Source organism: Opisthocomus hoazin, chromosome 2 (genome assembly GCF_030867145.1).
Source record: "Opisthocomus hoazin isolate bOpiHoa1 chromosome 2, bOpiHoa1.hap1, whole genome shotgun sequence".
Classification (NCBI taxonomy): domain Eukaryota; kingdom Metazoa; phylum Chordata; class Aves; order Opisthocomiformes; family Opisthocomidae; genus Opisthocomus; species Opisthocomus hoazin.
Genome location: NC_134415.1, coordinates 66177808 through 66203244, shown reverse-complemented (window position 1 = coordinate 66203244; position 25437 = coordinate 66177808). Strand labels below are relative to the sequence as shown.

The window sequence follows — 25437 nt, the reverse complement described above, 5'->3', positions numbered from 1 at the left end:
TTCCTTTCAGATATTAAGCTTTTGCAGTTTCTGGAATAAGGAGCTAGGATAGAACCCCATATTCACCAGAACAAGTCAGGCAGAGGCTACCTGGCAGCAGCTTGGGCATTTGATGGGCTCAATAAAGCCATGGTCACCAGCACTTCTGCTGGGGACGAAGCCGAGCGCCAGCTGCTCCTGCTGCTGCTTGGCATGCCAGTCAGTGCTCAGCCATCTCAGCGAAGGGGAAACACGAAACCAGGTTCTGGGGAAATACCCATCTTTGCCAATGGCAAGCACCTAATTAGATTTGTTTATCAACGGTTTTGTAATTGTAGAAATATGTAGCTAATTGCTTTTCTTTGAGCCAGCTGATGCGCACCTCTCTTAAGAATGTGCAACAAATAAAGAAGGTAAACTACTATTTAACTGTACTTTAGACAATAAAAATTTAATGCAACTGAACCATAACAGAGAACTGGGCACAGAGAGTAGGCTAGTGTCTGAGTAGTGTGAGGTTGATCCAGAACTTTCTCTTGTGCCACCCTTTTCTAAAGTTTTAAATTTTAAATGCATAGTACGTAGCAAAGACAGTCCAGATCAGTGATCTGTTCAGATGCAAGAGGTAGCATATTTTCTAAATAAAAGCCCAGGCTGGGGTTCTGGATTTGGTGATTTGTCTTTTTTTTTTTTTTTTTTTTTTTTGGAAGGTCCAGTAAATTGTAAATTACAGCGTAAAAAAAAACAGGAAGAGAAAAAAATTTTCCAAGCGGTAGAACAGTCAAGCTCAGCTTCCATTTTATGCGGCTTTGTTCCTGTGTCTGTCATCAAAATGAAAAAGTTTTGCTCCAACTATTTAGATTATCTACATATGTCATTTTTATTTTTTTCTAAACAGAAAAACATTCTTATAAGAAGAAGGGATTTTTATCACAATAATATTTTCTGTAAAGAAATATTATGTGATAAAATGTGGGCTAACTCAAGAAATGCTCATCTTGAATAAGCAAATAATACCGTGGTTACCTGTGCTTATTTTGGACAAAGTTCTCTTGCCTTGTTGTTCAATAATTCACTGAGTTAGTTATTTGTGTGTTCCACAGAGAAGCAAAACCAGATTCAAAACAAATAAGAAAGAAGACTCCCAGCTATTGGCCACAGATACTGTTTTGGATACAAAAAAAAAGAATGTTTTGCAAAATATGATGTACAAATATGAGTCAAATCATTAATCTCAAACATTTTTTCCTTCAGTCTCATATGTACACAAAGCTCTCAATCAGAGCAAAGTTTCAGGTGGTGAGTAGTTTTCTCCTGCAGGATACTACAGGCACTTTCTTTTACTGCTGAGCCAACGCTCAGATCTTTCTTCTGCTCCTTTCCCCTTTTCATTGCTCTCTCCCAGCCATAAAAACTCCTGGGGCAGTCCCATCGGGAGGAGTAAGTGGCTGATACTGCTGGGCTTGCTGGTACAAAGCCACGAGGTACTCCAGCCTCAGAAGATAGCAGTGAGTACAGTGGAGGCTGAATTACCAGTGAGTCAAAGAGAAGGGGAGGGAAAAGAAGGGTCACACCCGACTTAGGAATATATACATACACATATGTATAGTGCAGAGGGGAGTTGGAAAAGAGGAGGTAACGCACATGCAGAGACTGATGAGGAAGGATCATCCTGTGGTGAATGCACAAGATTGAGACTCATTCACTTTATTGCATTTCACTTAGCTCTAAAGTTGACTCTGTACTGGCGTACCTTAAAGGGTTGTGATCTTTAGGCAGCAGCAATAGGGACAGGGAGACAGGCTGAATCAGCAGAGGCTGAATCTCCTCTTGTGTGAGAGGGATGGCAGCCGTGTAATTCTAGCACAGAATGAAGAGGGAGTAAATCCCAAAGGTCTTGCAGTTTTGCTACTCAGTTTGTCCACAGGCAAAACTGCCATTGCATAAAAACTGTTGAAAGACTTTAGGTCTTGGCTGATGCTAAGTGTTTCAGAAGTAGGCGATGTGTTGCTATAATGGCAGTTGCTGTATTACTGCTTACAGCTTTGAACAGCTATCTTGTATAGTTTCATTGGAAGGGGAGGGTGTAGAAATCTCGTGGGCAAAGCTGTGGAAATAGAAGGGAATTTTCTTAAATGTTCTGTTAAAGAGTTGAAAGCAAATTTTGGTTTGATGGCATGAGTAAAACCCTCTACATTAATTTTCTTTGAATGTTGTCTAGCTTAACTGTTGCTAGTATGACAAGCAGAGATAATTAGTGTTTGTATTATGGCAATGTAGAAACCATGACCACGACTGCAGGCAGAAGGTGCTGTTGAACCACTGAGGCCCTGCATTATAGAACCTGCTGTCTACACAGGACAAACGAAACACAGAAGTGGAAAACTGAGGCATTGAAAGGAAGTTATTGGTTCCCTAGGAATCCAGAAAATGAGCTCAGGGCTTGTGATTGCCATCCCACATTTTAACTCCCCAAAATCCTCTCTCGGAAATAAAAATGTTAATCTCAAATTATTGAACATTTCCCAAAGCAAGCTCCATTTGTTCTATTCCACTTAGGAATTATCAGCATTTTTCTATTAATATTTATGTAATTATCTCAATTGTTATTTTACATAAATTAATTATATATAGTATATCAAATTTTAATCATTGGCTATGTTAGACACACGTGGATTGTAGTATCAAGCAGTTTCAGCTTGTCTACATAATAGTGCCTGAACAGAAAATGAGAATGATGCCTTGTGGCTCAGGTAACTCGTCAATGCAATCCATAAAATGCGTATACTTGCAAACAATGGTTCATGAGGAAATTGTAGAATCAAAAATAAAAACTTAATTAGAAAGATCACTTAACAAATATAGGTAGGTGAGAAGTGAGAATGCAGAACATTAAAGCAAACTTGGTTGAATAAATGCTCGACAATTACCTCAGCTTTCTGCAGAAGAATCTGTTCTTCAACTGCAAAACCCTCACTGGCGGATTCAAGGAGTCCAGTTGTGTTCTCATAGTGGAAGCATTTAAAGTGTTGATAATGCTCAAATCGGAAGTCCATGCAATAGAAGAAGATATAGATGTTTGAGACAATTCAGTTTGAAGTTGCAATACATAGGCAAATGCAAAGGGGTCTCTGAAAGTGCAGCTATATCTAGAATGTTATTACAGTTAAGAAAATATACTTTATGATTTGGATAACTTGGGGTCTGGGTGTAGCTATGAGTGAAGAAAATAATGGAATCATAGAATAGTTTGAGTTGGAAGGGAACTTTTAAAGTCCTCTAGTCCAACACCCCTGCAGTGGGCAGGGGCATCTTCAACTAGACAAGGTTGCTCAGAGCCCCGTCCAGCCTGAGCTTGAATGTTTCCGGGGATGGGGCATCGACCACCTCTCTGGGCAACCGGGTCCAGTGTTTCATCACCCTCATTGTAAAAAATTTCTTCCTTACATCCAGTCTGAATCCACCTTCTTTTAGTTTAAAGCCACTGCCTCTTGTCCTACCACAACAGACCCTTGTAAAAAGTTTGTCCCCATCTTTCTTCTAAGCCCCCTTTAAGTAGTGAAAGGCCGCAATATGGTCTCCCCGGAGCCTTCTCTTCTCCAGGCTGAACAGCCCCAACTCTCTCAGCCTTTCCTCACAGGAGAAGTGTTCCATCCCTCTGACCGTTTTTGTGGACCTCCTCTGGACCTGCTCCAACATGTCGATGTCTTTCCTATGCCAAGGGCTCCAGAGCTGGATGCAGGACTCCAGGCAGGGTCTCACCAGAGCAGAGCAGAGGGGCAGAATCACTTCCCTCGACCTGCTGGCCACCCTGCTGTTGATGCAGCCCAGGATACGGTTGGCCTTCTGGGCTGAAGCTCACATTACCAGGTCATGTCCAGCTTTTCACCCACCAGTACCCCCAAGTCCTTCTCAGCAGGGCTGCTCTCAATCCTTTCATCCCCCAGCCTGCATTGATACCAGGGGTTTCCCCAGCCCAGGTGCAGCACCCTGCATTTGACCTTGTTGAACCTCATGAGGTTCACACAGGCCCACTTCTCAAGCTTGTCCAGGTCCTTCTGGATGGCATCCCATCCCTCAGGTGTGTCAACTGCACCACTCAGCTTGGTGTCATCTGCAAACTTGCTGAGGGTGCCCTCAATCCCACTGTCTATGTCACTGATGAAAATATTAAACAGTACTGGTCCCAATACGGACCCCTGAGGGACACCACTCATCACTGATCTCCATCTGGACATTGAGCTGTTGACCACTACCCTCTGGATGTGACCTTCCAACTAATTCCTCATCCAGCCAACAGTCCACCCATCAAATCCCTATCTCTCCAATTTAGAGAGAAGGATGTTGTGTCAAAGGCCTTACAGAAGTCCAGATAGATGACATCTGTAGCTCTTCCCTTGTCCACTATGTAGTCACTCCATCGTAGAAGGCCACTAGGTTGGTCAAGCAGGACTTGCCCTTGGTGAAGCCATGCTGGCTGTCTCGAATCACCTCCCTGGCCTCCATGTGCCTTAGCATATCTTCTAGGAGGATCTGTTCCATGATCTTCCCAGGCACAGAGGTGAGGCTGACAGGTCGGTAGCTCCCAGGGTCCTCCTTTCTTCCCTTTCTAAAAATGGGTGCAATGTTCCCCTCTTTCCAGTCAGCAGGGACTCCACCTGACTGCCATGACTTTTCACATATGGTGGAGAGTGGCTTGGCAACTACATCAGCCAGTTCCCTCAGGACTCTGGGATGCATCTTGTCAGGCCCCATAGAATTCTGTATGTTCAGGTTCCTCAGGTGGTCACAAACCTGATATTCTCTTACAGCTGGAGGGATTTTTCTCCCCCAATCCCTGCCTTGTGGTCCATCCACTCAAGAGGTGTGGGAAGAGAGGCTACCAGTTGAGGCAAAAAATTGTTGAGTACCTCAGCCTTCGCCTTGTCTGTTGTTACAAGTTTGCCAGCCTTGCTTATCAGGGGGGTACTCTTTCTTTGACCTTCCTCTTCTGGCTGACATACCTGTAGAAGCCCTTCTTATTATTCTTAGCGTCCCTTGCCAAGTTCAGCTCCAGCCACACCTTGGCCTTCCTGATACCATCCCTGCACAACTGGGCAGCATCCCTATACTCTACCCGGGATACCTGTCTCTGCTTCCACTGCCTGTGCATCTTCTCCCCTTTAGTTTGACCATCAGGTCTTGACTCAGCCATGCTGGTCTCTTCCCTTCCTTGCCTGACTTCTTACACCTGGGGATGGAGAGTTCTTGTGCTCTGTGGAAAGTGCCCTTAAAGATCTGCCAGCTCTGTTCTGCTCCCCTGTTCCTGAGGACCATTTCCCAGGGGGTCCTATTGACTAACTCCTTGTAAGAGCTGAAGTTTGCTTTCCTAAATTTCAGGGTCCTGACTTTACTCTTTGCCTGACTAGTCTCCTTCAGGACTGTGAACTCCACCAGTGCATGGTCATCTGAAATTGTATCTTTTCAGCACTGGCAATAGAAGTAGCTTGACCTAATGCACTAGGCATAGGGATCTGAACTGTGTATCTCTTTTTGTCATTGGTCTTGGACAAAACACAGATTCTTTGTGCTTTTTCTTTTACACAGAATGAAAGTAATTATATTAAACCACTTAACCTGTCTTGGAAAATAGTGTATACAGAATTGGAAGTGTACAAGTTTAGAAGTTTGTTACTAAATACATGTTTATTTTAATAGTTTGGAGTCCAGCAGAAGACTAGAATCCAAAAAGCAAAATTTAAATAACTAATAAAGTGGTTTTATTTATACTGTAATTTATTTGGGAGAGGGATGAGAGTAGCATAACAGTAAGATATTATCTTCAAAGTTGCCATGGAAATGCAACCTACTACCTGTTACTAAGAACATGCTGTAGCTGTTGTTATTACTCGTAACATTTCAGGATGTATCCTTTAGTTTTTAAGGTGTTATTTTAGATTCAAATTCGTACCTGAGAAAACCAGTAAATTTTGCCACTTCCCAGCAGGGCTCTAGAGCAATAGCAATGCAAGAACCTGATTCTGCTAGTATAGCTCCCATCCTCTAATGCAGAGTAATTCACAAGCTGTCTAACATTTAGGAAGACAAGAATTGTCAGGACAGTTCAGTGCCCCTATCTATATTAATATATGCTTTCCCTGGAAACTCAATGATCAATATTTGGAGACAGAAGAGACTAAAGCCCCAACAATAATGCAATATAAAAACTTCAGAAAACAGACAGGTGGTTCTTGGCACTAGCACTAGAAATGATAGTATCCCGTTTACTAAGAGGATCCTATGCCCGGCAAGTCTAGTTTCCTGATCCAGCAAAGTGCCCTGGGACCTCTTACAACCCTGAACCCTGCTGAGCAGCAGCGATACGGTAAGCCTCAGGCCAGCCAAAGTGCTGCCGTTCACTGAGACTCTCAAGATGCCATCAGTCATATGCTGCTGCTTGTGAGTACAATAAACTGCAGGCAAGAATGGGAATTAGAGATGGATCTCTCAGAAAAAAAGCAGAATCGTGTCTCCTCCTAGCTGCCTGTTCTCCCAGGCTTGCATTTTCATCTCTTACTAGTGAGTTCAGCCCCCTAGATATTAGATTGCTAGCTCGTTACAATACAGTTCAAGCAAAATGTTTACCAAAGCAAAGATGGTTGTCTAAACTGTTCCTTTCAGGTATGGAGGTGGTGATAGATGACTTCTGTCTTCTATTTATAATGCTGTATTTATACCAGTCTCCGTGCTTTCTCATTGGATTCTTTTTTCCAAGACCCGTCTCCTGCTTTTAGTTCAATAACTATTCTTTGCTGCTGGATACCAACATTTGTCTCTGTTTTCTTCTGCATATGAAAGCCATTGGCTGAATTTTGCAAAATTCATGCGGCAAACTCCTACATCTGAATTTCTCATGTCTGCAAAATGAAAAGTTTGTATGTGAATGAGCAGTCTGCGTAATTTGCCCATGTTCTTATGCTTCCTTTCTGTCCTTGTGTCCTATGGTTTAGCATTTTATGTAAACTTTTATGTAAACTTCTGTATTTTTGGCTAGAAAATACTGATAGCTGAGTAATTATCGCACAGTAGTATCAAGGACCTAGTTATATGTTTTTATAGAGAATAGTACTCCAATTACTGTTGCATAGCAAGTGCTGATTTTTGTTGAAGTGTGCTGTGGGATAACACTAGACTGTACGAGCCTACACGGTGCGTGCTGAAGGGTGTGCCCACATTGGTGTGAACTGCAGGTGTATGCATCTATTACATTTATTACAGAATAAATAGTAACAGTCAGAGGGATAATGACAGTGAAAAGCATACTTACAAATAAGGGGTTTGGTGTGGTCTGAGCTGTCTGAATACGATCCTCACAGGCAAGGTCTCAGATTCTTCGCCTGGTATGCTGCAGTCATAACTGCGGCACCTCATTTAGGAAGAGAGGTGTCTTAGGCTCGGTCTGCAGCCAGAGACAAAAACACGCAACTCTGAAATGCAATTCAGTCTCTTTAAGCGTTAGTCACTGGGCGGAGGCATCTACACCTCTCCACTGACTTACACCTACGAGTACGTGAAATACATCTGACCATAAGGCAACAATTCGTAGCCCCTTATCAGACTCAGAAAAAATTGAAAGCATTTCCAGTGCAATATGATGTACTGACATTTTGGAAAGCTACCTTCTTTAGAACATGAAGGATTGTCTATCCTAATCGACTCTGACTATTTTTTCAGTTGAAGGTAGCCTACTTCGTTTTGCAGGCTCTGTGTTTGCTCATGCAAGAACAAACAGGTCTGTGAAGAGGGTAATATGGGTACTGCTTCAGTACCTGAATTTCTGATGACTGCTTTTGCCTGGTTCTCTATGGTAGTTTGCTCATCTTCTTGGATTTCAGTTGTCTGCAAGCACTTTGTCCGAAGTCTGCATGTTGTAATAGCTTTGCCTCAAGATATTTCAGTTCAGAATCTTTTCTCCAGAGTTACTGGTGTGATGTGATATGGTTTAAGGGAGGATTTCAAGAGTGTCTGTAAAATACTCATTTGCCTTTGCTCTTTGGTTCATTTGTCAGAGTGGACCAGCTGTTAAAAGCATGCCTGTGGATCCTAGGGTCTTCCTCTGGCTGTGCATCACTGCAAAAGCAAACTTACCAGGAGACTTTTAGCATTGAGGAGGGTTTTATGAACAGATTGTCAGCTTCTGTTTCTTGCATTTTACTGATTGGCACAAGCAGTGGTGATAATATTGTTTAAGAGATTAAGATACAGCAATTGTATGGATTTTGGTTAGTAAAGGAGGGCAGAAATTACAGTTGGGGGGTACAGTCAGGCAGTGCTGCTAGTTTATACTGAGTGTAATATCCACCATTCACTCCAAAATACAGTTTTGTAAGAAAACAGGATGAGTGAAATGTTTCATCTGCAACTGTTGCTGGCCTGGAGATGGAATTTTGCATAACTGAAATTGAAGTAACTGACTGGTAAAAAGAATAAAAACCAAACCTCATTCACGGTGTAGGACCACTGCAGAGCAAATGAAGAGATTTGCTGTGTAAAAAACATCTACAAAACCAAATAATGGTTTCTACACCATCATTTTGTCCCCTTTTTGCAAGAAGGGAGTACAAACAGTTATCTTCCTTTGCTGAGCATTCTGAAATGAAACTGCAGAACGCATTGGTTGAAATCACTACTTAAGAGCTCATTAGGGCTATTATCAGAAATAGTTGAACCATGCATTGTATGGCACAGAAAACCCCATGTTTTGGAATATTTACATGTTCAAAAATTTGGTGCTTAGGAACGGGTGAAGTGAGGTGGCTCCCCCAGTTTCTCCTGCTGGAAAGGAGACTCGTCCTGTCTCTGTAACCTCTAATCTCAGTCTTGTGTCTGCTCCGAGGAAATGTTCTTGTTCATTGAAAATCTTACGCACATGAAGAAATCTGCATACTATGCTTTCTGCAGACAAGAACTTACAATGATGACCTTTGTAACACTAAGACAACGACAAAATGAAAACAATCCAAACAAGTACAGATCACCACGAGCAAGCATTAGACATCTTCAAAAGTAATTCCAGTAATTCTGCGACTTGTTTTTAACCTTTTTGTCTTGAGTTTGCTACTCCTACACAGCAAAACTTCCCTCTTTTAGAAAGCTTTCCACCCCAACCAGAATGATGCTTAAAACATCAACAATTCATCTTCCTTCATCTCAGAAATCCCAAGCTTTCTCATAACTGAAATAGTGAAGGAGCCAGGGCTCCGTGGAGTCCACGAGAGGCCTTACTACTGCCACTCGGTTTTCCATGGAAAGTACTCAGCCACTGCAGTATGTGTCCTAAAACAGGCAGCTTGAGAAATATTTGGATGAAAATTGTAGAAGAGCTTGACTAGAATAAATACTTGTAACCTCTGGTAAATTTGCTGTGGTATTCCTGACTTACCACATGGAGCTGTGTACTAAATAAAGTCAGTAATTTGGTGGCTGGTCCTAACTTCTGCTTCATGAAGCTGCTCGGTTGTTTTGTCACAGCTATGGCCCTGTTTTCTCTCCTAATTTGTTGTGCTTGCTCAGTGAAATTGAATCCCACGTCATTTCAGGCAAGGCTTGGAGAAGTTGTTTTCCTCAGTGCAGATGGCTCTTCCCTCCAGATGTGACAGGCAGCTAAAAGCTGCCTCATTTTTTTTCTTAACCCTTCAGCTCGTCTTGAAATCGCGCTGCTGCTGTGGCCTCAGCAGTACCGTGGTTCTTGCCCCATATCCGATTTTCCCATGACTAGAAGCTGTCATGCCTGTCAGTCACAGCATATGCTGCACAGGCTCCTGTTACTTAATGGAGGTTGCTTTGGTTTGTTCAGTTTGTTTTCTTGTCTGTTTTAGTGAGGACAAAGTAAAATTCAAGGGCACAGCGGCCCCTGGGAGATGTCCCCGCTGGAAGCTCTCGCGGCAGCTTAGCTCCAGCGAAGGTGCAGCCCTTTGTGGCTGCAAAAGTTCCAGCCTTGCATCTTCAGCCCGGTGCAGCCAAGGAGAACCTGTACCCTTGCCGTTTCCCTTCACTCTGTTTGTTTCACTTGGGAACACAATGAGCTGTCAAAATTTCCTGCCCTGCTTCCACAGAATCCTTCCTTTCCCTCCAAAAAGGATTATTTATCTAAAACTGCTAACTGCATCAATTGTCAGAACAATTGTTTAGCTTGATTTTAAGGTGGAGAGCAAAGAGATGTAAGGGTCCAGTGGACTTGGGAAAGTCGCCCTCAAAGTCCTCTGTCAAAGCAAGAAAGAGTCTGATGTGTTGCCACTAACAGCCCTCGTCTCTTAAGAAATTAAAAATCATGTGGTATGGTGTACATCTGGTGCAATCCCTATTTTTAGTACCTCTGTTCAGTGTACTTAGAAGTAATTAAAAGTAATAGGGAAGAATATGAATGTTTTCCAAATGAGTGAGCCAAGAAAAAATGGAGGAGGGCAGGTGTGGTTGATTCAGCCCACCACCACTTCCTAGCTAATCTTTCTTTAATGATGTAGAAAGAGACTAGGTGGCACCTGGCGAAGTATTTTGAAATAACAGATTCATGAGGTAGAGCTACTTGATAACATCTTTTGACTCATCAGAAACTTGCCTTCCCTGAGGGTAAAGTTAATAATCCTGAAACATAAGGATTTTAGTGGCTTTTATTAAGGGAGTGAGGTTGCAAATTTATTCTTCATCTAGATTCCTGTAGTGCTAGAGACAGCCTAAACTTTTATTATCTGTAAAAAATGTAAAATGACACAAATAGCTAACCAGAATCATCAGCAATCTTCCACGACTTCAGGTCCTCAATTTTGCTGGTGAAGTAGAACTCATTCACGTTTTCGTAGTTTGAAGAACATAGAACTGGTACTGAGTTTATTGATCATCATGCAGAGCCCTTAATTATTTCAGATAATCTTTCAGTGCCATCAGCTGCTTTGGTTATTTGCATCTCCTTCCTTCAGAATCATGTTCTTCTGATCACTTAAATGGTTCTTTTCCCACTCTGCTGCTTATCAACAGTAGGCATTACTCTCAGGTGATTTGCCTTTTATAGAGATGGCTCTCTAGTGCCCTGATCATCTTCCTAGAGGAATTCAGTTTTCTCAGACAGAGTATTTCAGATGAACTTAGCCCAAGTGTTTTGACTAACAGCATCAATACCTCCTTTGCGTTCCCTCTCTTTACTGGCATTACCTTGCCTGAATAGTGCATGTGTGCATCTGAGTGAGCTAGTCTCCAGTTCTGCAGGAGACAGCAGCAGCGCCGTGAGAGGAAGCTGGGCTGCCAGTAAAATGCAAGGGGAAGTTGCAGGTAGCTGGGCCATGGAGCAGTTGTGGCAGAGAAGGTAACAGTAGCAGTGAAGTTTATTTAAAATAGCCGTAGCTTTATGTATCTCCCAGCTTTGTGTTATCATCAGATCTCACTAGTGCTCTCCTAATTCTGTGCCAAGATAATCAATAAAAACATCTTAAGACCGTTCCCAGGGTGGATCTTATAAAGATTGTGCAGTAATTGTTCCCAAGCAGAAGTTTCCTTTCAGTGTACCTTGTTATCTTCTTACCTTTAGTGGAAGTAATTCAGTATCAGGTGTTACCTTGTATGGTCTGCTTTTGATAAGCCCATGTTGTCTTGTCTTCTGTGTTTCATTGGTGTACCTACCTTTAGCATTCTCTTTGTCAAAGTGCATGGTCCTACTACTGAGATCAGATTTAGGCAAGTTTTTCCATATGTAACTGTGTATGATTTTGTTATTCTGTGGTACCTGTCTTGATCTGATAGATTTATTCTTTCATGTCCAAAAAAAATCCATCTTTCTGGGTTTACAGTATTGTATGTCTTGGGGTTTTTTTCAGATTTTTTGAGTTTGAATTTCTCTCTTTGTTTTTTTTCAAAGTATCTGTTGATGTAGTCATAAGTGACAGGTTTATCAGTGTGTTAATGCGGGGGATTATTTGCAGTTTCCTGTTCATTCACTGGTGCTCACAGAAAAACAAAAGCCTCAATCAAGGCATGCCCTGCATTTCCACCCGTTCTTGGTTTGCTGCTGCTTGTATTAGTGACAGGCTCGAGCCTGTCTGGTTTTTTGGGGGTTTATATAACCTGTGCCATAGGCTTGCCGTTCTTGCCCTTTCTGCACGAATCAGCCAATCTGATGGATCTACCTGTGGCGGAGAGGAGTGCTTTTAAGTCAAGGTGCTGCCTTCGGAGCTCTGACTCATGGGTGCTGATGGGTCTTGCTTCGGTGTTCTACGAACTCTCCAGCTATTTGCTCCACCCTCCTGCCCTTCAACAGAGGGATCGCAGGGGAAGAGGTTCACGTACCGCCGTTGCCACAACTTCCTCGTGGTTTTAAACTGCTGATGAAGGTATACCCACGCTATGCCCATACCTTTGAAGTGCAGCAGCTGAAGAGCAGGCAGAGGTTTGCACCTCCTGCCCCTGCTCTCGGGAGGGGTAAGTGGGGTCAGCGACAGCTGGAGTCGGTTTGGGCAGGTTCCTTGGAGCCGGCGGTTGGCAAGCGGGAGCTCCGTACAGGGAACACGTGTTCTGTCTCTGGAGACAAAAAGACAAAGTGAAAGTAAGGATGAGAGAAAAATAGAGTTATATTTATAATCAAAAGTGACTGCGTTTGAAATATTCTTAATTTGAGGGCACGCTCCGGCGTCTTTCGTACCTCTAAGGACCCCTAGAGGGCACGGAAGTTTTTCTCCACCTCGAATATTTAACTCGATAGTTCTACTTGGCTTTCTTCCCTTAAACATAGTTGTAAGCACATTTTAAGTGAATGTTAGATAGAAAAAAGTAACAGCGTCTAACTAGGTCCTTTTTTTATGCTGCAAGATGTTTTTTTGTTTTTAAACACAAACAGTAGAAGCTAGTGCTAGCAGGCAGATTCTTAAATTATTTTTGTTTTGATTAGTCAGATGCTGCATTCATATCCCAGAGGAAGCACAATTCAAACTAACTAATAATTCATAATTTTATTGCAAACTTTGAGAGGCCTACGGTGTGAGCTGTCGGAGGAAGGGCAGTGGGTGTGCTTTCAGCACTATGGGCTCTGTTTCTGTAGAGAGGGAACTGGTATTGTGAAGAACCAGAGTATTCTAACTTGAACCGCTAAGATCTCCAAGCTTGATCTTACTTAAGATTTTGTAGTATTTTGGTCTTGTTATTTGCCTGTAAAGAAGTTATTTAATTACAGTACACGATATTTAAAGCTATGGAAGTGTAAAAATGATGCCTGTTTCCCACTGGTACCTATCTACTTAGAGTGAGTTTTTGCAACTCTTATTCATCCCACATAGCATTTTTCCTCTTAAATGAGTTCTGCCATTTCATCAATGTTACATGGTAAGTCAGGTACTAATCAATGTGAACTACACAGCGATACTAATTCGTAGTATTGTGTTGTCACTTTATGAAATTTAAATTTACATCCTAAAGCTCTGGAGTAATGCTTATCTGAGAACATCAGGTTTTGCTTAAAAAAAGGAGCTTTGGTGTTTGAGGAGAAGGCTGATATTTTCCAGAGTGCTCAGAGAGCAGTAAGTAAAACAAAAACAAACAAACAAACAACCTAAAAAAAATCTTCGTATTTTATCTGGTTTTTTTTCATCAATTCATGATTCTGAAACCAATCCCACAGCTTTGGAGGTCAGTGGAATTGTGAGCCTAGTTCAAGGTTGAGGCCGTTGCACGTGATGCCATGACAGTCAGGATCCAATTGGTCTTGTCTGGGCAAAAAACTGGACCTCTACACTGCTCCTGAAGCAGTGAGAGTCTACTTACTGGTCAAGAAGCTGTTCAATAGAATGAACACGGGGGCTATTGTGCCTTTGTTCTGGTAAGAGGATCACTGTACTGCTTTACCCAGTTACCCAGGGCTGTCATGGGAGATGATTTTTTGGACCTTAGTTTTCCCACTGGGAGAGCGTAACGTCATCACTTTGAACAGAAAATAGATAGAGATGTAAACAGCAGAGAAAGGCAACTGCCCCTTCTAATGTCTCTGGGGATTTTGTGTTTTGCAGGAGATGCACGGGTGAGAGGTCAGACAGGGGTTCTCTCCGAGCGCCGCGGCTCCTACCCGTTTATAGACTTCCGTCTTCTTAACAGTAAGTGCAACCCTTCCTTCAGGTCTGTATTTAAAAAAAAATCCCCAAAAAATCCGTACTGAAAGGATATGAACCAATGTATCTTGTTTCCTACATATCTGTAGTTCAGCTGTCTTCGTACAGTCAGAATTAATAATGCTGTTATTCCCACGCAGTGTTTGATTGTGAAATGTTTTGATTGTATGAATACTGTCCATAATGCTGAGTCTGTCAAGTAAATACAGTAGTGCCATGGGGTGTGCCGGGGAGGGGCAGGGGGTGCTTCAGAATTGAAAAGATAAACCTCTGTGTCCTTTAGCCTCTTAGCCAACAGTTGGAACAGATTTATGTGAATCTGTTATCCGGTCATATAGAATTGGCACAGAAGGGGAGCATGTGACAGCACTGACCAGTGGTTTACAATAACATTAATTTTTCCAACAATTAGAACCCAGTCCAAAGCCCCATGGAGTCTTTTCATTGACGTCAATGGATTTTGGGTCAGGCCAGCAGTGAACATCTGTTAAAAATAATCTTAACCTCATTTTGATTGAAGTTATTTTGCCACTGTTGTAAATAAAGGAGGGCAAATCTAAAAGAAAAAATCAAGATCCTGGGGTTTTTTTCACCTGATGGGTTCTCTATACTGATGCAGACCCATTAGCCAGTGTGGTTAATAAATAAATAAATAAATAAATTGAAAAACAGAGAGCACTTAGTCTTGGCCCCTGTAGTGTTCAGTCTGGATGCTGTGTTAACTCTTGTTCAGACACAGGCGGATCTCGATGTGTCCTTGTGTACTGCACAGACGGCTCCATGTAACCTTTGAAACAAAAGTTATTCACTATCTTCATCAAAACAGACTGAAACTCTGACAGCTTTTTTAGTGATGATGCTTTTAAGCTTCTAGCAATTATGATTTTCATTAGCAAGCAATCGTCAAACCAAAGTTTTACGTCTCCTTTTTGCAACTGCTTTCCCGGGTGCCTGGGGAAGGGGAAGGGAGGTGGGTGGCAGGGAGCGGGCGAAGGTGCCCAGCTGCAGAGGGTGAGCTCTGGCTGGGCATCAGCAGAGAGGGGCTGGTAGGAAGGGCAGGGCTTGCGCTCACATCGGCTGCAGTCGCCCAAGTTGGCAAAGGTACTGCTGCATGGCAAAGTGCTTGCCTTCACTCTTGCTGAGAACAGGTATTTTCTAGGTCGTAAGTCCATCGGAGTGCTTGCTATGGCTGAGGTAGAAAGACATGAGGGGTAAGATGGGTCCAGCAGTTTTGCCAGGACAAAGGGAGTAACGTACTGGTTGAGCAGAGCTCTGAGGGTAATTCAGTCCTGGCTTGCCGATGAAAAATGTGGAAAAAAAACCTGTTTTAGGCTAGCTGGAAATATTAATGTTGGTGCCCCTACGTGGTCTGAGAGAAAATAAAACACTTCTTTTCATTCGTGAAGTAGAAGTGCATATATATTCACATTTGAGTGTGAGTAAATTATTTTCTTTTTATTTTGAATACATTCACATTATTTAAAATTCTCATCCTATGTTTTTTCTTCTTCCTGGTTAAGGACACCAAAAACTTTCCAGCTCTTTTTTCTGGCTATAGGGCTTTCACTTTTATCCCCTGTAGACAAATCCTGCCATCCTTCAGATCCTGCCGCCTTCCGGGAAGTGCTGGTGCTGCCCGTGGGCTGCCTAGGGAGAGATACAGGGCGAGAGATGTACTGGTGAACACTCAGCCTTTAATCGTACGCGGAGCAGGGCTCTCCACGTAGCCCCTCTCCTGTAACTGCTGAACTTCAAAGCAATGCCTCACTCTGCAGGCACCCCTGGTCCCACAGAGGTGGGGCCCCTGGGCTGTTGTGTTCCCGTCTTCTCTGTCCCAGGGACTTCTGACTTATTCTTTCTTTTTACTGCTTTTCCGTAATCCGGAAGAAGTCACTACAGCTGATCATGATCTCTGTGTAAGGAAAAGGAGTGATTCTGATTTTGAATTTCCCGTTGTCTTCAGGGTTTTTTCTATTTACTGCTTTCTGCCTAGGCAGTGGTGTTGGCTTAATTTTTCAGTGCAAAATGAAGTGAGATTTCTAGGTGCTTGACTAGCAATTTTGTAGTCCTCAGTGAGCTACAGGTAAATGAAGATGCTCGGTGTCAGAGCACACAGACATGTGTTTTGCCGGGAAGTAAACAGACTTTTACATTATTTGCTCTTACACATCTGTCTGTCAAATGCATTTCTGCTGTGCGTACTATGTAAGCAGCAAAGCCCGTGGTGCTCCACATGCGATCAACAAAGAAACATATATAAATGTCACTACTGCAAACTTATTTGACAAGTGTCTAACTGATACTTGAAGTAAAATTTTGGCACCGTGTTACATTTGTTTGGGGGCAATAACTGACAGGCAGCAACTGTACACTTAAAGCTGTTAAAGTAAGGGAGGGCTGAGGCAGGGAAAATTTTATGGTAAATATCCTCAGAAGTTATAAAGAAATGCATCATAAACATTAGTCCACTTCTCACTAATTCAGACAAACTGAGCTTAAATAGTGATATTTCCCTCTACCATCTGAAATATTACTCCAGATAACAGTACCACTCTTGTTTTAAGGTAAGGGAAAACACTGAAACTCATTCTTGAACAGAGTTGACACTCATTTTGTAAATTAACATTTAAGAAAAAAATTCAGGGCATTGCTATTTAATGTCAGACTAAAGGTTACTTCAATCTCACTTTCTTTAACATACTTACAGATTCAGTCAAACTAGTGGGTTTTTTCCCTACTATGGCTATTAAGGGTTAACACAAACTAGACCATATATTCTGTGTTCTCTGGAGTCCTGCAGTAAAGTCGCTGTGTAACTTAAGACACCGTTAAGTCTTTTTGGATAGGAAAACTTCCTGCGCTCTGAAAATGGGATCTTCTGTAGCCCTAATCAAAGCCAACTGGATTAATGTGGGCTTCTTGCTGTTTGAGCTAACGTCTGTGATGCCATCTACGCATTTCTCCGGTGCCTGTCTGCAACATATAGAGACTTAGTGAGCGTTATTTCACCTCGTCAGTGCCAGTCTGTCAGGACTGTGAGGATTTTGCAGGATCCTGTCTGAAGGAGATGCAAAGCTTTAGCATCTTCCTGTCTTTTCTCTGCCTAGCTGCAAGCTTTCCTTGAGGTGTAGTTGCGCTGGTGGCTTTTGGGACTCTTACGATGACTCTGGAATACAAAACTAAATGTAAAATGTTGCTGTGTCACCAAGAACTCCTTGGTTTTGCATTGAAAAGAGTGTATGTTTGCCTCAGCCTCTGGAGTCAGTCCCTGCAACTTGTGGAGACCTGCAGGACCAGCCAGATGCTCATTCATGTTGTGAGTGTCGAGCCAGAAGCTTGAGGGGAAGCTATATCACAGCTCCTCTCCCCTAGGAAGCCGTGGCAGCCGATAGTTGTTTGCCAGCCCGGTGCGAAGGCCCCCAGGCGGCAAGCCTGCCATCCCTTTTTCCATCCTGCCATAATAAGGCAAGCGGACCACCTGCTCCTGATGGCCACAGATACACCCCAGGAAAAAATAGGCTGGACCTGGCAGACGTGAGGCTCCACATTCACTAGGGTGCTTATGAACAAATACTCAGACTTTACAAACTCCTAACCTAAAAGATGTTTTGCACGGCCCTATAGATTTATAGGAAAATGGGGAAGAGATTTCCTCTTCATGCAAATAAGGCATTCCTTAAAATGGGAGCAGTAGAATTTAAAAAGACTTAGCATTAGAAACTTTTTTTCCAGAAGGAGTAATGGGGTGGAAGAGGCAAGTGTTGGGTGCCATCGAGCAGCTGAATACAATGTATAAATGATGTAAGATTGATTCCAAAGCAAAACCTTACAAATTTTAGGGAAGTTTGACTCTGAACTCAGTAGCTGTAGCTTCTAACTGAACCGAACGTGGGTTGAAATTAATGATGGCGGTTTATTGGCACTTCTGCGTGGAAGTGAATTAAATGAACCTTTCTGTGTTCATGGGACAGAAAAAGGAGTTAAACTGAATATGTGCAGTGTAATAATTTAGAATTTGAAACATTTCAGCGGTGAAAATTAACTTGATCCAATTTTCCCTTAAGCAAAGCATGGTTTGGCTTTGAGAAATAAAGGACCGTAGGGTAAGGCAGCAATAATTTCATTCTCTGATTGACAAAGTTGCTTGGTGAGTCACTGAGCCAGATCACTCCGCTGACTAATATACATTGATTAAAACAGATTTCATTATTCCATAATGAGCTGTACTAGTGACTGTGATAGTACATTTCTTCATTGCATTAACCAGAAGTTTGAGGGAATTCCTTGTGACAGATCTAGAACTGTAGGTAGGCATGCAGCAATAACCAAGACCTCACCCTGCTCCAGTTATATTAGATGCTTTGTTTTACTGCCAGATGAAAGTAAGTAGAGTAACAAAATAACATAGTTTACATCTGAGATGAGTAAGTTTTTATTTACAAATTTCCTTGTGAAGCTTTAAGTCAGAAGACAAGGACATTCCTAAGATTTAAGCAGTGGTTCTCCGTTTGCCATCTTGTTTATGCGAAGCTTTTCTCTGAATTGAATTTTTGCTTCCAAATGAAAAAATTACTAGCCTCTAATTGACTGTATTTAAATGTGCCTATCATGGAGGAATATAATTAAAATTGTTTCTGCTTGCATTTTTAACTTTTCCTCAAAAGTTCTCCATTAGAGACACATCGGTTTTGTCACATTATCAGTCATACCATTGCTTTCATTATCTTGCACCTGTTTGTTTTCAGTAAGCCATCCACAGTGTCTGATAGCATTCATTTCTCTAGATATGGATCTAAGAGGGATAATAAGGAAAGGGAAAGGATGTAGTATGCAAAATAGAGTCTCTGTACCAAAATGGTGTTATGCAAAGTTTCATTTCCTTACACCTTGAGCAACAGCAAGATAGAGTGGGATCTGAGAATATCTAAAAGGTCAAAATAGGTTTGTAGACACTCCAGAGGTACATCTGTGTATTACCCAGGATCTTGGTATTGTCGTGCAGCAGAAGTTGAGTCCAAAAGAGTCCCACCTGCTTTAAGCTTAGCTTTGCAAATTAAGTTAGTATAGATGATATACTTTTAGTACCAGATGGTGATAAACAGTGATACCAGGTACTGTTCAGTCTCTGTCCTCGATTTGCTGTCTGATTTTAGTTGAGAAAAATCCTCTAGTTTTCAACTGGCTTGCAATTAAAGTCATGCTTTACAATCATGTAATCAATTGGGTACTACAGAAATGAAAATTGTTGTCAGACTTAGGAAGGGAAGATATGAACTCATGAAAATGTCTCCATCTCAAAGAACCCAAATTGGTGGATGATTGAATCTGTGGTTTCTGCCTGTCTACAGAAGGATCCATTTGCAAAATTTACATTCATTTTTGGTTTTGGATTTTTAACGACTCCAGGCCTTTCAGGTAGGGCTCATCTCCAGGGAAAATAAGACTTAACCACAGCCACCAACCCAAAACTGAACCCTCAAGTAACCTGACCCCAAATGAGTGAGGTTAAGAAGAGTTTGGTTAACTGTCTTGTTTTGTTGCCTTTGGCTAGAAACAGGAGTGGGAGTGAGAGGTGCCTTTTCAGACATTTCTGATCTGGGTTAAATTAGGACACTAAAAGTCTCGGGAGGAAGTTTCAAGGGCTGATTGGATTACTGGGATCCCAACCCAGCCTGGGGAGATGAGTCCAAAGTTCCAGATGGTTATTAAATTAGAAAGGGAGAGATCTTATGAGGTCTGCATCATTTCTACATAATACCTCCCTAGCTCCTCATGGATAAGCATGTGCAAAAGATATTAATCAACATCCTGAAGGCACATGGGTTTCTTAATCTGGTTAGCTTGTGTCTGGTTTGAATGGGAAGAACATTTCCAGAACTGGCCTATGGCCTTGCTTTCAGTTTCCCATTCAAGGACAAGGAATTGGGATTCTCATAATAATGTTTCAGCATGACGATTGTTCTGTTTTCTAGTAACACTTCACTATCTTCAGAAATTCTTTCTGTCATTGGAAGTCAGTCTGGTTCCCCCTTTTTCTCTTTTCATCAAACAGCAAGATTTTTTTTTTTTGGTTCAGGATGTTGGTTTTTGTTGGGGTTTTTTATTTTTTCGGGGGGGGGTTGTTTTTAAGAGTTGTTGCTCACAAAATTTAATAACAAGGTAGGTTGCAAAGTACATTCTGCTTCCTGCCATTCGTGCTCCTTGTTTAGCTTTTATGCTACGTTTGTAGAAAACAAAAGCCAGAATGTAAAACTGATTGATGCATGTGCCCTCATATGCTAACAGAATGCAGTCTTTTGGATTGTGAATGCTTCAGGAGAACTCATGAGAGCAAGCAGAGCAAACAAAAAAACTAGATCCGCTTCACATACAGGGTCTTAGTGAACACTGACCTGATTATACAGCTTTGTAACTTTTTTTAATACAGATTTGGGATTCAGTTCAACTGAGAATATCCCTTTAAAAGTTTCCAAATGGTGCGTGTCCCTTTTGGCCATCCCACCTTCTTTTCCCTGATTAGAAAAGGGAAAGGGTGTACTAAAGATAACACTGAGGATACTTTCCAAATGATGAGAGGAAAAGAAAGAACAAGGAGAAGGGATCATTAAGATGATAAATGAAAGTTGGGTTTGCTGTTACGACAGGTTATGTTGCTTTTTCTCAAGGGGAGTGAAGGGGGAGGGGGATGTACCATTTCCTGTTGGAGAAACTATAATGAACTACAGCAGAACATTTGCAGTTTTAGGAAAGAAAGGTCCTGGCTGTGCTGCTATAGATTGAGGTGGCAAAGGGAAGGTTCATATTAGAATGATAATGTCTTCGTGGTGAAACAGAACACAACATGCCGTTTCCTAAGAACCTGTAGGAGGCTTAATAAAAGATGCCAAGATGTTTGTTTGCATAAAGATGATTGATGACCCCAATCTGGGTTTCAAATTGTGAAGAGAAACACATCTAAATTCATCTTAAATTCAGATTTAATCTATTCCTCTTCCTGTTATTAAGGCTAATATTCTGTTACCTATCTGGTCTTTGAAACCCTAGTTTCTCCAGAGCTTGGTGTCAGGGGCTAATTTGGTTTATAGGTGGGATAATCTGCATAATTCTTAATTACTGTAGTCTCTTTCAAACAGTATCAAAAGGAATGTATTTTGGGATGGGCAGGAAACTGCATGACTCGTGTTATTCAAGATGCCAACAGTTGTGCAGGATCTTTAATGCTTGGAAACTGAGCTGTTACAAGCCACCATCACCTCAAGTGATGCTCAAAGAAAAGGAAACCCCACAGCAAGGGGACCTAGAAATTTGGTGTCCCAGAACCTCTCACATTTCACTACCTACATTAGCCAAAACAGCATACGAGCACCTCTTCTGCAACCAGGGCTCTGCATTGATTTTGTGCACTTGTGCAGGTGGTTGAAAAATGGAATCTTGACTCAAAGTGGAAAATTTTGAATTTTTTTGTTTCACTTCTTGTAATTTTCTGCTTTTCTCTGATGTGTTGTCCCCCTTTCTTTCTCACAGCCTCTTCCTAATTGAAAACAGATGTTTACTCATTCAAAGATAAATAATACAGTTGGAACCCGTGTGAACAATGGCAGCTAACAGAAAGCACTTGACCTCTAAAATTGAATTTTATCAAAAGTCAAGGAACAAATAACTTTTTAATACATTAGAGAAGCAAGTGAAAACAAAATGTTTATAACAACTCTTTTGGATTCTCTTATAGTTTGAGGAAGTCTCATGAGGATTTCTACATTTACAGGAGGTTCATCTCTGTTTCAGTTATGGTGAACAATGTATATGCAGTTCATAAGATTGCTATTGGCACAGTCTTACGATTTTTGAATCAAACCTGTTTGTCAGGTTCTCACGCCAGCTGCATAGGACTGAGAAATGGAACGGGGATATTCATCTGGGCTTCTTGGTCCCTCTACACTGGACTTAAAGCTTTCAGGCAACAATTCTTTTCCATGGATTTCTGGCGCTTTGTATCTGTTCTCAGGCCTTCCTTCAAATCTGCAATGTTTCCTTTCTAAAGGGTTTTTGAACTGCAAGTTGCAGGGTAATGGGAAAGCCTAGGCAGTGCAGAGAGAAGAGATTATCTGTCCTTCTTCTAGTTTACCAGTGCCTTCTCCAAAGTTGAAATTTGAAATGTTAAGTTTGGAATTAATTTTTAGATTACCTGAGCCAGTTCAGCTATCCCTGCTCATGCTGCTGTTGTTTTTTGGATAATATGTTAAATCCGTAATGTAAGAAGATACTAAGAAGGCACAGCAGTTTTTTTCTATCATCAGTGCTAGGCACTCTTCCTTACAAGAGAAATTTAGCAACCAAGTCATGCAATGTGTATGCCAAACAAGACTTCAGTAAAGGTGATCTAAATGCTTCGCATGATTGGACACACAAAAAAAATGGACAAACAGCAATTATTCCTCAGAAGTCAATTACATCTCCCTTGAGCTCTCAAATAAAAGCATTCTAATCAGCTGTCAAACAGGGAACCAGTGCGGGAAATAATTGCCTCCGTAACGTATAGGACCAGAGACAAATTATTTCTCAGAGTCCTCGCTGTTTGCAGACTGTCTGGACAGTAAATTGCTGGTCTGATGCTCCCGCCTTATCTTGCAGGGATTCCAGTGCTTTTCTGCCAGTCCTGCCTGACTCCTCGGGCATACAGTTGTAGAGCAGTGGCTGAGCAGAGAATGCCTTTGCGTCCTTGGAAGGGGGGAAGGGGTATTATTAACCTTATATGAGTCAAAGGCAGGTGCTTGATGACGTGATTTGTATATGTTGGGTTTATTCTGCATCCATTTGGAAAGAAGAGGAAGAACATTTTCTGTTTCTTAATCAGTTGACTTTTGAAAATTAATAAACCTGTTATTATCCACTCATGCTGCTGAGTGACCTGTTTTTGTTGTACATTGAGGTGCAATTAAAAAAAAAAAAGGCGACACTGTGAAGGAGAACTCGCAGGCCGTATTTGAATGCATAACCAAGTCTGTTTACTTTGAAAGAACAATAACAATGTAATGAATATCTGGTGCAGAGTTAAGTACGTCCTTGTCCAAATTTGATTTATGTGATCGTTTCTGGATGTTAACTCAACCATTGTTAACATAACCTCTGTCGTTTTTATATTCACACTGCCTGTGGGCACACGCTAGCTCAATGATGTGAAAGAAATCTGAAAGAAAACTGGTAGCAGTTCCTAGCGCAGGAAACCTCTTTCCCTGAAATAACAGAGGCTGTATTGGGGGTGCAGTGGGCCGTAGATCACGTGAAGGCGAGTGGATCTGAGTAACCGGAGGAACGTTGTTAGGAGAGAGAAGGCGAGCATTGACTCCTGTAGCTTATCAATCTCCAGAGGGCCACGAGGAGTATCCAGACATCGTCCGTGGTCTGATAGCGTGCATACGTGATGTGCCTATTGAATTACCTGAGGAAAAATGCAACTACTTTTCCTGCCAGCTGAAATGCGTCAGGAGATGCGCTGGGAGCTCAGGCCGCCTGTGTTTATGAAGGCAGAAGTTTAAGCTTTTGTCAGGGATGGTTATACGGACGCTTCTGTAAATGTGTGTGTAATTCATACAAGATGTGTATGCATGTGTCTTTCATACAGTAACTTTGTTCTCGCTACAAAGAAGGGATGCTCTGACCACTGTGCTAGGCAGTAACTCCACAGGATTTTCGAATGTGCATCTTTTAAGAGATACAGATGTTGCTTTTTTTTAGATAAACACAGTTCTCCAGGGAATTTTTATGGGTATAAACAAAAGACATTCTTGTTTGTCTTTCGTGTTCATTTCAAAATTGCATATAATTACTAAACCCTTCCCATGTGAGCCTTGCAGCATGTGCTCTTTAACTAGATAATATAGCGTATGTTTTAGTACCTATAGTTCCACGATCGAAGTTCAGTGATATCTGCTATGCTATTTTTGATTCATTTACTTGTAATTCAATTTAACCTAATAGAAGTAGCTGTCAATAACTCTTTATGTTTCAGAATCATTATATGACTTACATCAGGTGTCATCATCAAAATTTTATATTTACAATTTAAATTGAAATTTACAATTGTCAGTAAAAAAGTGGTATGTTCAGTGTATTACTATAAGTCATTCACATAAACCCTTGATTTCGTCTTAAAATTGCATCTTGATTTTGTGTCAGCTGGTGGATCCCTTATGCTAGGAATAATGGCTCTGCACTGCTGGGATGTTCAAGTACGATTGCTGAGCTGAGGGCAGAGTTTCAGCTCACACTCTCAGCTGCTTCACTTTTTGCTCTTCTTTTTTAATGGCCCTTTTTCTCTCAATTTCATACGGCTGTGCTTTTCTTTTTTGTTTGGCACTGATCTTCAGAGGGGGAAAAGAAAATGCTGATGAGATTAGAATAGCTTCGGGTGTGTTGTGCTCGGAGAGGGGCATAGTCTTAGTCCAATTTTGTGCAAGACACCATCATAGCAAGGTACATTGTTGTGGATGGCAGAGTAATCTGTTAAGAATCATACCAATCATCTGACAAGTCCTGCGATTCATGGACAAATCAATTATTACTGAAATGACCTGAAGGATGTGATTCTAACATGATACCCAGAGTTTGCATGTGGATAGACTGCAGTGGGGATTTGGGCTGTTCTGTCAAGAGCCCGATTTCAAAAATACATTTCCTACCATTCTTTATCAGTATTATGAGCTCCTTGCCTTATGAATGAAAGCGCAGGGCAACAGATTATTGTGGGTAATCTTTGTTGCATAATATATTGTCATACAGCGCTCATCTGAAACAGCAAGTCATGTTTCGGAGGCGCTGTCTGCCGATGATTAAATTTCAGTGGAGACCCACGACAACCATACAGAGCAATGTGACAGAGCAGTGGCAGCAAGTTTGATGGTTCAGTTCAGAAAGTAGAATTCACAGTAAGAAATTTCGACCTGATGTATTTGTAGTTTGGTACGTATTATTTGTGCTAGCGATACAATCTGGTAATCCAAAGGATAAAATACCCACTTCTTCGTAATCCAGCGTACGGCTGTTTGTTGGGACTCGGGCCGGACCTTCACCTTCAGATCATCCACAGCAACTCTACGTGTGAGTTTTAAAGACAGTTTAGGGGAACACAGGTGGTAATTTCAGTCATCTGTCTTTAACTGAAAAACGAGATACTAACTTTGATAAAAATCAGTTGGAGCAACTACTCATTTTTAATGTACAAAAAGGAATTTTTCTGTACATTAAAATTTAAACTTGTTATCTGAAAGCAGTGACAGTTTGAGGGCAAAGATGGAATTAGGAAAGTTGGGAAGTCGAGAAACAGCTGATGCAAATT

The 25437-nt window shown here is 41.6% G+C and overlaps 1 protein-coding gene across 3 annotated transcripts in view; it reads left to right on the top strand.

Annotated features, from left to right (window-relative positions):
* Nucleotides 1–25437, top strand: part of PDE7B (phosphodiesterase 7B) — a 188184-nt gene that overhangs the window by 132722 nt on the left and 30025 nt on the right. For all 3 annotated transcript variants that reach the window (XM_075413984.1, XM_075413983.1, XM_075413985.1), the window contains one exon: nt 14004–14087. In XM_075413984.1, coding sequence (XP_075270099.1) covers nt 14004–14087 — 84 coding nt within the window. The remainder of the gene's footprint in view (nt 1–14003; nt 14088–25437) is intronic.